Below are 11,558 nucleotides of genomic sequence, written 5' to 3'. Positions count from 1 at the left end.
ATTTTAATGGAATATCTACTTCTGTTCTATGGGAAAGGAGCTAAAAATAGCAGCTCGGAGCTGTCTAAGCAAAGAACCCGGAGGTCTCTGACGGTAACTGAGAGACACCAGAGCTCAGTAACATATCTGCAGGGCTGCAGCCAGAAGGGGTGTGTGTGTGTGGCTGTGTGACACAGAAGCGATGCTACCCAAAACTGTACAGAGGGGCTGCGATGGACTGAATGATTTTCCTCCCATTTATTTATTCCCAGTCTCTGGATGAAGGAGACAGATCTTTTTCTTTTCTTTCTTTTTTTAATGTAAGCACCTGTGTGTGCACACACAAACACGCACCCCACATACACACACACATGGTGCATGAATGTGTGGCAAAGAGCTTAAGACATGAAAGAGCTGCAGGTCCCTGCTTTCCTTTCTGGAGGGGGCAGAAGCATGTGGCCCCAAGGAGCTGGCAGGAGGTGACAGGCGAGATCCGGAGGGCTCCAGGTATGATGCTTCTCTTTAAAAAAAGGGAAAAAAGGAGAGGACTGTTACAGAATATAGTGCATCTTCCTTTGCCCGTTTCACCGCTCTCCCGCAGCTGCTGCTGGAACTGAGCATCTCAGCAGGCTGGTGCACTGGGGGCTGCCTTTATGCTAAAATGTATAAGGAGATGGGGAAGATTATCAGATCTGGTCTGTCGGTCCAGATGACTGTCAGTTTATCCCCAAACCCCAAGCCTCATTCACTGTTGGTTTTCAGACCAACCTGCCTTGCTGGAGTTCTTGGGTTGCATGCAATTAGAGATTAATTATTGGTTATGAATGTGCAATATTATCGTCACGATGATTTTCTCTGTGCCTGTATGTCTACTCAGGTGTTGGTCTGTTTTCTCACCTGCCCAGGTCCCTTACTATTTTAATTGGTCCCTGCCAACTGACCAAGAAATCTGTTTTATATTAAAATCTAATAATGTTTTATTGCTGCTAGATGCTTTATTGCTTTCAAACCACCTGTTCATACAATTAGAAGTGGGAGAAAATTATTCCTTAATTCCAGTGCCTCCCTCTCCCCCAGTGCATTCTGAACTATAATATTCAGCATTAGAAGTTCCTTTAAATTATATACATACATATATATATACACACACACACGCACACACACACACATACATATATATATATATACACTGTATGTATAACCAATTGTATGTAACTGCATATAACCAATTGTACATAGCTGTATATAACCAATTGAATGGAGCAAGAGAGAGAAATTATACTATCTATACTGTATGCCTACAGTATGTCAACTGCATATATATATACACACACACACAGAGTGTGTGTGCATGTGTGTGTGTATGATGTATGATATATGCAGTTGATATACTGTAGGCATACAGTATAGATAGTATAATTTCTCTCTCTCACGCCGTTCAATTGGTTTTATTCATTCTCATTTAGGCGGTTATGTAACCTGCCAAGGCTGGAAGTCCCTTATTAATTCGGACCAAAATATTCCCCTTCTCATTCTCTTATCCCCCCGCCCCCCCGGAAAGAAACCCCCAAACTTTGCATCTAAAATCACAGGGGAAAAGATGCCTGAATGAATTCCGTTTCCCATGGATTCTCATCTGATCAGCTCTCCGCTAAAATCCACAGGGCTTTCCTCATGAGCTTGGAGCAATTTCCTGAAATCCCTTCATTTTCCAGCTAAAACCCCCCAAAAAAGACCAAGAATCCAGCTGTATTTTTCCTCTTCTTTTTCCTCCCTTCTTCATTCATTGCATGCCTTTATTCTGAATCTCTCTGTAACAGCTTTAACCCTCTGTTTCCTGTCACTTCACCGAAGCCCTGTTGCTGTGCCTGGAATGTTTTTTTTTTTAAGGTTAAAAAGGGCAAAACGAAACAAAACAAAAAACCCTGCTCCATCTTCTGCAAAGCGGCTGTGGGTTTTACAGCACAAAGCAAAGGATTTTCCTCTGAAAGACTCCGAAGGCAAAATGGGCTTTTTCAATACTTACAGATCCTATGGAGAGAAGCAAAGTGAGATCCTACTAAACCGTAGCTGATTTAGCTGGTGTTCATATTGAATAAATTATCCGGGGGTTATAGGAATCCCAAGAAGAAATTGCATGCTTTATTATGCCCCAGCATGACATATAGATTTTTCTGATGTGATATACAGCTTTCATAGATTTCCTCCAAGTGCCTGTGGTGGAGCTCAGAAAACCTACTAAGGAGGAGAGGTCATTCCTCATTCATTTGCACAGCCCTAGAAATGTGCAAGAGGGGGCATCACTGCTGGTCTATCACTGATGCAGGCCCTGTTATGAGAGAATAGCCGGTCTAGTGGGTAGAGCACTGGCCTCAGACTATAACAGCTGCAGTTCAGTTCCTTTCTCTGCTACATACTCTCCAGTGGAGCCTTGGGCAACTCACTTCATCTTCCCCTGTGTCTGAGGTGTCCAGTTACAGAAGGGGAATAATCCATCCCTTTCCCTGGGGAAGTGGTTATTAGGATAAAACCCATTAGGGCTATATGGTCTGAGATAAAGAGCCCCTGGCTACCCAAATCACTCTGAACACTAGAAAGGCTTAGCAACTTTGTGGGCATGAAGGAAGTCTTTTGTGGTGAGATCAGAGCCCAGGTTGATCCATGGATCTCTTGGACTCCATGATATTACAGCCCTTGAGACCTCAGAGATGAGCAAAGTGTTACTCCTACGTGCTGGGGGCTGGGCCTATGTCAGGTAGGGAGTGCACGATCAGGTCCAAAGGGCATGTTGGACTCTCTGTGCCAGGGAAGTAAAGGAGGGGGAAATACTCTGGGAAAGTAATGGAGCAGGTCAGATACGTGCATGGTGAAAGTCAGCATGGCCCTATGGAAGTTGCTGGAGCAATGGCCTTTCCGTGGCTGAGCTTTGGGCCCACGGACACCAAGAAAGGATGGCTGAATCCCACAGACTCTGATGCACCAATGCAGATCCATAGCAGCCCATCCCCTTGGTTTCAGTACCCACTCACATCACCTGCAGACCTGGCCCGCTGACTTTGGTGGAGCTATAGCTAATTGGCATCTCCTGCAAATCAGTGCCGTTGTGCTGATTTCGGAAGCTGGCCCTCTGACTGCCAGGGGCCATGACCACTTGCACCCACCTGGGTGGACTGGCTGCTTGATTGCAATGGAGCTGAGCCTCTTTTGCACAGCAGAGGACCAAGCCTAGCCCCAAGCTTTTATTTTTAATGCCCCCTTTGACTCCACCCATATCATACAGCCACTGAAACCCACTGACCCTGATGAGGCAAACACTGACGAAGCAGGGACTAGATCCACAGGGCTCCTGAAAAAGCTCCCTGGAAGGAGCATCACGGCAACAGAGGGGCAGATGATGAATGAGATACCCTGGGTATCTTCATAGAGGTCGTGACAGATCATTCAGGGACCTTTTGCCTGCAGAGAAGACACAAGACTGCCCGAGAGCTGATGCATCCTCTGGAGGCCAGACACGAGACCCCTGATGTCTGCGAAACCCTTTGTCAGGCGCCTGCTGGTCCGGTGGCTGCTCTGTGTCAAGGAACATATGCAGGGCTTTCAGAGACTGCCGCATCTCGGATGCATCCATCTCTTTTCTCTAACACCCTTCCCCCTGCCATGGTGTATTTTTGCTTGGTGCTCCAAATAGAAGAGATGAGAAATAACCAACTCAGAAGAGTGCGTCATGCCTCAGGCCTGGGCACAGCCCACGATGGTCCAGAGAGAAGCTCTGTGGGAGTTGCACCACGCTCTTGTTTAATGCATTTGGGGCTGGGATTTTCAGAAGAGGTGGTGGGGAGCTAGGAGCATTAGGAGCCCACCTCACTCCTTGAGGCATCTTGGGAGCCCCCAGGTAGAAACCTCAAAGTAATTTGTGACAGACGAGTGAGCTTTTGTCATCCCTGGTCTATTGTCATGGAAACTGAGGCACAAAAAGGTGAAAGGACTTGTCCTACTAGTCAGTGGCAGGGCCAACAAATGCGAACCCAGGACTCCTGATTCCCATCTGCCTGCTCTAACCATGAATCAGCGCTGCCTCCTACAGCTTAGAGCAGAACCCAGACACCCGGATCCCGGCACCTATGCTCTCCTCCCATACAGCTAGGAACCAAACCCCACCGTCTTCCCTCCGAAACTTATGTGCTACCCCTGCGTCTGCGCTCCCTGTGCAACTAGGAATAAAATGTGGCAGCCCAAACCCCCTGGCCCAGGCTCAGCCCATTATAGCAGCTTCACTGTCTTCTCCTCCCTGGAGAAAGATGTGGCAACCACAAGCTAAATCTAGAGGTAATGAGGAAATTAATGCGTGCTAATGACAAAGCGGCTGTAGCGGGCCACTGAGCTGGCAAGCGCCCTCGTCTTTCAAATGACAAACGGCTCCGGGATCCTCCCCCTGTTTTGTGTGCTGGTGCGTGGATGGCTGCCGAAGTGACACCACAACACAAGTAGGGATGAGTGTCTACGAGGACAGACAGACTGAGATTTTCCAGGCTGCTGCAAGGATCTGGCTATACCGATGATGTTAGTGTTAACAGGAACTTGCCATCCAAATACCACTGAAAATCCCAGCCCAGCTATTTTAAATCCCCTGTTGCTTCTCTGCTGACATGTGCTCCTCAAAGTCCTCTCCAGGCCTGGCCAGCCCCACTCGCTGACTGCGTGGCCAGTAGGACTGGAACGTGTGTTCTCGGGACAGCGCGGGGTTATAGGCACCCGACCTCCCCCCCCCGGTACTTTCCATTGACATACCTGGGTTCATACGCTCTCACATACCCCACACCTGTTCTGCTGTACCCACATACCAGGACTTGACTCTGCCACAGACTGACTGGATAATCTTGGGCAAATCACCTGAGGTTGGATTTCCAAACTCTCTGCTTCCTCCGTTGCTGCTCCAGCCGCTTTCTTCTGGAGCTGCGCCTGGAGCCCAGGAGTCCTGGCTCGTCGTCTCCTACTCTGACCATGACACGGTGCTCGCTTTCTGCACGAGAAGGCTCTCTAACTGTTTAGGACAGGACGTGAAGAAGCCCCCAGGCCAGAGTACCAGCTCTTGCACAAAAAGAGCCAACTCACAAGCACAAGTGGCAGGTCTCCTACCCAGATTCCTGCCAAGTCTGCTTAGCTTGTGGTGTCACCTCGCTCTTGTCCCTTGAGAGCAAGACTCTTGGGTCCATTCATCTCAAAGCCCCTGATTCAATCAACCTCCGGGTTGGGGGACCGCGCCAGCCTCCAAAGACCTGTGGGATGCTGCTAGTTAGCCTGGGGTGGGTGGAAATGGGTGAGCCAGGGTCCCCAAGAAGACCCCAGCCCCCAACTCTACTCATCCTCTGTCTCATTCCTGCCTTCTTGTGTCCTCTCCCCTTCTACCTGTCTCTACACCTCCTCCTGGTCCTTTTTCCCTTCCCGCTTTCTCTACCTCCCCTGATTCTCTTTCTTGCCTTCACTTTTCCCTTCCACCCTTGCAATCTCTTCTTTGAACCCTCCCCATCTCACAACCCTGCTTTGCCCCTGCCCTGCCCTGCCTCTGTTTCCTCACAGCATGGGTGACTGGACCCGTAGGAATGGCTGCCCAGCTGGGTGTCTGTGGGAGATCTGGGCATCTGAGCCCCCTAGGATTTTTAGCCAGGTTTGGAAGCAGCAGCTGCTTCTGCCGTGCATCACCCCCTCTCCAGATGCCCCCACATGAGGTGTGTGGAGTGAGTCAGCTCCTTATTTTAATGCCCTCCTGTTGCCCGTTAATGCCCTTATTTTAATGCAGCTGCCAGGGGCAGACAAGGGTGGATGCTGAGACAAGGGTTGTTTTGCCCTCGGACGTCTCTTGGGGCATCTGATTTTGGGTGGAGAAAGGGGGATTTTTTTATAGAGGCACATCCCAGGCTGTGCTACCACCATCCAGGGGCTGGGACTGGATTAAACAAACCTCACTCCAGAGGTGGCCGCCGTAAATCTGCACGCCATATGGCTACCTGGCTATTAAACACCGGCTTTGCTCCAGCCGAGGGGTGGCTGCAGGATGGTTTAAGGATGCATTGCGAGATGTCATGACTTCCTTTCTCTCTTCTGTCTCCTCCCAGGCATGCGTTCTCCTTGGGCCAGGCCCAGCCCTGCTTCCCCCAACCTCAGTTTCCCCCAGGCCACCCCCACCCAGCGGTGAGCGCCCCACCGCCATGCTGCACACAGAAGGCAATGCCTTGCTGAAGGCCGTGGGGCAGGGCAAGTTCCGCCTCACCCGCCTCTTGCTGGAGGGGGGAGCCTACATCAACGAAGGCAATGCCCAGGGGGAAACGCCCCTGATCGCCGCCTGCCTGGCCCGCTACGACGACCCCCACAACAAGCCCCGCATGGTGAGGTACCTGCTGGAGAACGGGGCCGACCCCAACATCCCCGATAAGACGGGCAAGACGGCTTTGATGCACGCCTGCGCCAACCAGGCCGGCCCGTCGGTGGCATCGGTGCTGCTGGAGCATGGGGCAGATCCCAGTGCCAAGGACTACTCGGGTGCCTCTGCCCTGGTGTACGCCATCAACCGGGGTGACCGGGAGACCCTGCAGGTGTTGCTGGATGCCTGCAAGGCCAAGGGCAAGGAGGTGATCATCATCACCACTGACACGTCCCCCTCGGGCACCAAGAAGACCAAGCAGTACCTAAATTCGCCCCCATCCCCGGGGCTGGAGGAGAAGCCGTCGCCCTCCCTGTGCATGTCGCCCTCGGACATCGAGGTCCGCACGTCCCAGTCCCCCGGGGCCAGTGAGAAAGAGGAGGAGAGAGACGTCTTCAACTTCACCATGGCCACGCGGCTGAGCTGCCCCCCATCGCTGCCAGGACCAGACGGGTCCTCTGAGCAAGTGCCGGTGGCCCCACCGCCTCCCAAGGGCCGGGCCAAGCAGCTGAAGAGGCTCAATTCCGAGCCGTGGGGGCTGGTGGCGCCCTCCGTCCTGGCTGCCCCCCACGCTGAGAAGGCGCGGACGCCAGAGGAGAGGGTGACGGCTGAGATGAACGGCCTGAGCCTCACCAAGAGGGCCCTGCTGTCGCGGCGGCACAGTATCGAGGGCCAGGAGCCCTCATGCTTCAAGGTGGCAGCCCCCCAGGATGGCGCGGCGGAGGAAGGCGCAGGCCCTGAGGCGCCTTGGGCCGAGAAGGTCCATTTCAGCCACCTCCACCAGCCCCTGTCGCGGCGTAACACGGCCCCGGAGGCCCAGGAGAGCGCGGGGCCGCCGGGGCACGGTCTGCGGGGCACGGCCCACCACAAGCTGACGCGGCGAGAGCATTACGAGTCCGACTCGCACCTCTGCCCCGACTCCATCCCCGGCTCGCCCGACTCAGGCCGGGTCTCGCTGGAGAGGAGGAGGTACAACGCCTCGCCCCTCACGCTGCCCACCAGCTCCTCCCGGGAGTCCCTGGAGAGCATCCCCAGCGCCGTGTCCCCACTCTCGGGCCGGCGCCGCTCCCCAGGGCTGCTGGAGAGACGGGGCTCTGCGACCATGCTCCTGGACCACATCGCCCACACGCGGCCCGGTTTCTTGCCCCCACTCAACGTCAACCCGCACCCACCCATCCCCGACATCCGGTCCAATGGCAGGCCCCCCTCGCCCGGGCACCGGGGGCTCGTGCCCGTGGCCCCCACCTCTCCCAAGAGCAAGAAGAAGCTGATGAGGAGGCACTCTATGCAAACGGAGCAGATCAAGCAGCTGGTCAACTTCCAAAACCTGCTGGCCCAGGGCGACCCGACCAGCTAGAGGAGCCAGAACCCACAGCCCCGTTGCAACTGGGCCCCGTTGCCTGGGGAGAGGCTGCGGGAGATGGCCAGAGCTCCCCATCTTCTCCCCACCTTGGGCAGCCTCTCGCAGTCCCTGGGTTGCTGCTTTCCACTGCCCGCCCCCGTCCCCTGCCTCCCACATGTATTTATCCTAATGCCAGGCCCTGCCAGAAGAACTGGACCAGAACAGGACCGCTCCGGGGCTGGGCTGCTTCCCAGAACAACTGGGCCCACTGGGAGCTACTGGACAGCGGCCAGCTCCAGCCATCGAGGCTCTGATGCCGCCCGCCGGGTTGGGGGTGACTCTCAGTCGCGCTGACCGGGCTTCCAGACTCCCCAGCGTGGCTGTCCGGGGTGCGTCCGACAGCATCTGTTATCCCAGTCAGGAAGCCGAAGGGGATGTGGAAAGGAAGAGGACCCCCCAGATCAGCCCGGTCTGGGAGTGAGAGGTTCCCACGTCTCTTGGGCTTTCATCCAGAGGGATCCAGGCTTATTTCCTTGGCCCAGCTGCTGCTGTCTGCTGGGCAGAGCTGTGGGGACCTGCCAGGCCACCTGCTTCTCCCTGCAATATTAATAGTTGTCATATGGATTGAGCCCGGACTTCTAGGTTCATCGTGGGGAGGGAAATGCTGTTGAGGGGTCAGAGTAAAGGGGACTGGCTTTGGGGGCTTGACTCGGGCTGTTTTAAAGCGATCCCCCCTGCTCCTCCAGCCTCGGAAAGATCAACCCGCTCTGACACACCTCAAGATGAGGCACTCAGCACTTGAGGCACTGCCCCACTATGGCCCGATGCAGGCCACAGCTTCTGTTCCCGGTGGGGGAGGAAAGTGGTCAGAGTTAAGGGTACAGGGGAACTATAGCCTCTTGGCTCCTTTTCCTGTCTGTGATTGCTGTGTGGCCTTGGACAGGTCCAACCCCCCACCCTCGTCCTCCGTGCCTCAGTTTCCCCATTGGATCCAGTGGGGGCAATGATACCGACCTGTGTCTGTACAGCGCTTTGCAGTCCATGGATAAGAAGTGCTCTATAAATGCTAAGTAGTATCTGTAATTTATTTAGCATTCTGTCTGTGGCTGAGCCGCCACTTTAGATAAAGCAATAGGATTAGCACCGCACTCAAAATCACCCCTGTAATCCTCGACTTCTAGGCACTGCCGGGACAGTTTGAATTTCCTAAGCACAGAGCAACGGCAGAGGAAAGAGGGGTCTTGGCAGCACATTGCTGAAGCAAAGGGCATAGCACAGGGCTTCTCAACTCTTTTAGACTCCAGGCTCCCCCTCGGAGATGCCAGCTCTCAGCTTTCACTCATATTTGACTATGAAAAAGTCCTAGAGCAATTCTGTTGGAAAGAACTCAGCCAGCCCACGATGGATGAGAATGGTTTTGACGCTACAGATGCCAAAAGGAAATCTCTGGTTTATCTTGTGAATCGTGCTTGTGCACCTGACAGGGCTAACGGCTTGGAAGTCCTCAGCACCCTTAAAAGGATCTCAAGGCACCCCTGGGTGCTGCAGATCCCTGGTTGAGAATCACTGGTGTAGCATTTAGGGTGGCTTGATTCGTGCCTGAACACACTATATGTTAGCACTCGTGTAGCTTACCTCGGTTTTGGAAACACCTAAAGGAATCAGTAGTTTCCCCAGGGCTGGGCATGGTAGTCAGGCCCCAAGGATCTGCTTATATGCAGGTGCCAACTCCTTGCTGCCCCCCTCTTTTGTTCCCAGAAAGCAGCTTTATTGGCTCCAAAGTGTCTTTTGAATGGATGGCATGCGACTGATGCCATGTGGCCTTATTGAGAGCCTATAATAATAGCCCTAAGATACGTGGACATCCCCCCATTCATTTCAATTTGGTGTTGACGCTGAAACGTCCCAATTACAACCGATGTGGCAACATGGTAAATGGCTCCATTGCTGAGTGTGGCAGCAAGCTTGCACTAAAGTATATCACCAGATGTCCCCAACTCTGCAACAGCTACCACATTCTAGCTTCTTCTTTGGCCGCTCCTAGAAAGCTGCACTGTTTTCTCCATACACAATTTGGCAGCATGCTGGAAACGTAGGGCCGAATCCTTGGTACAAATTAGTGCTGCTCCTGATTTACACCCAGTGAGAATCTGGCCTTAAAATATTCAAGAGGCAGCATCTGATCGACCAGGATGAAGTACTCAAGAGTTCCCTCCTCGTTCCTTTCTGTATCCAAAGCTATTTGCTGCCAGATTTGGGGGTAATTTGTTGCAAAATTAATGAGCTCTTCCTTGACCGCCAGGAATGACTGCTGGGAATTTCTTCCCAGTGGTGGCATGACTGGGTTTTGGAGACTGCCACTGAGCTAGGGGAGGGTGCTCAGGCCTGGGGCTGTGGGTCAACAGGCTGGAAAGATGCAACTAGAGACCAGATGCATCGTGCAGTTGCAAAAGCTGCTGTATTGCAGCTAGTGTTGAGAGTGTCTCTCTCTAATAGAAGAAAGTCTAATGGGTGTGGGTTTGAGCCCATGCTCTTGCCAGTTCAGCCCCAGGAGATGTTTATGCCAGGCCTGTGCCAATATAGGGCTGTCTCGACTGCTGCAACGACTGGGTCGCTGTGAGCTTCCAGTATTATCCCGCTCTTCCTCCCATGCCCATGTCGTAGGAGCACAACGCTTCCCCCTTCTGCTGACCTCCTGGGCAGCAGCGGCCTCGCTGGGGGTTTTCTAATCGCTTTTCCTCCATAGGAACCTCACTGGTTTGTGTGTGCCCATGCGTGTGTGTATGGTGCTGCCCCGGCTCCCCCACTTCAGGTCTTTGACAGGCAGCCGTGGGGGGGTGGGGAAGGCTGTACTATAAACCCGTGGCAGTTCACAATGCAGAAATGCAGCAGCATCTTCAGGACATCCTCATCCAACCCTGAGGGGCAGGTTTGGGGTCTTCCAGGCTTTGCAAAAGCAAAACCCACCCAAATATGAGGTCTTTGGGCCTTGAGCAATTTCCAGCTGGATCTTTTGGCCGGCTGGGACTATCCAGGGGACACCTTCCCAGCTGCAGCAGCCGGCAAGGGTCCATGTAGCTCCTGGCCACGGTCAGTTTTGCCCCCACTCACACACAGCAAGGTCCATCAAGGTATCTCTGCCCGGGGATTTGCACTATCGGACAATCAGGGTTCAAGCACAGGGGTCGGCTCTTCCAGAGCAGGGCCCCCTTTCCCTACCGAGCCCAGCTTGGGGCTGTGGCTTCCCCCAGGCTTTGTTGATGAGGCTCAGAGGAGTCCACAGATCAGTCTAGTAACATGGGAAGGGCAGATCCATTGTGATCCCCCCAGCTGGGCTCCCAGCTCCAGTGACCCTGCTGCTCCCATCTGTGTGGGAGGGCGGGTGAGGAGAAGACCCTGAGTAGAGGGAGCGATCAGTGGCATTGGGGGTGCCGGGGTACTGCCTATTCTTGACATATCAGTGAATAAAAGTCTAACATAGCTGACTGGCTCCCAGGTCATTTTTGGATGCAGGGGATGAGGGGGTTTGGGAAGGGACCTACTGCTTCTTGCTGGTTTATATTGGAACTAAAGGTCATGGGCAGATCTAGGATTTTGAAAAGGGGGGTTCAAAGGATGCGCTGCATCAATACACATAGCACAACACGTTTTTCTCCAGTGAAAGAGAAACTAGACGTTTTCCTAATAAGCTAGGGGCCCAGCGCTACCTGATTCAGGTTAAGTTCAAAGCCAAACCAAATATAACTTTGTTGGACTGCTCATTTATTTGTTAGATTATATATTGCATTTGAAAAGCTCGTGAAGCTATGCAACAAATGG

The 11,558-nt window shown here is 53.3% G+C and overlaps 1 protein-coding gene across 1 annotated transcript; it reads left to right on the top strand.

Annotated features, from left to right (window-relative positions):
- Nucleotides 1–371: 371 nt before the first annotated feature.
- ANKRD34A (ankyrin repeat domain 34A) lies at nucleotides 372–7,928 on the top strand. The gene is made up of 2 exons (XM_090052085.1): nucleotides 372–486; nucleotides 6,093–7,928. Exon 2 carries the CDS (start codon nucleotides 6,186–6,188, stop codon nucleotides 7,752–7,754), a length of 1,569 nt encoding a protein of 522 aa, XP_089908211.1. The 5' UTR covers nucleotides 372–486; nucleotides 6,093–6,185; the 3' UTR covers nucleotides 7,755–7,928.
- Nucleotides 7,929–11,558: the final 3,630 nt, after the last annotated feature.

This window comes from Crocodylus siamensis, chromosome 6, assembly GCF_052110815.1.
Source record: "Crocodylus siamensis isolate JL-2025a chromosome 6, ASM5211081v1, whole genome shotgun sequence".
Lineage (NCBI taxonomy): Eukaryota > Metazoa > Chordata > Crocodylia > Crocodylidae > Crocodylus > Crocodylus siamensis.
Note: the sequence above shows the minus strand (reverse complement) of the source record. Positions and strands in the feature narration are given on the sequence as shown.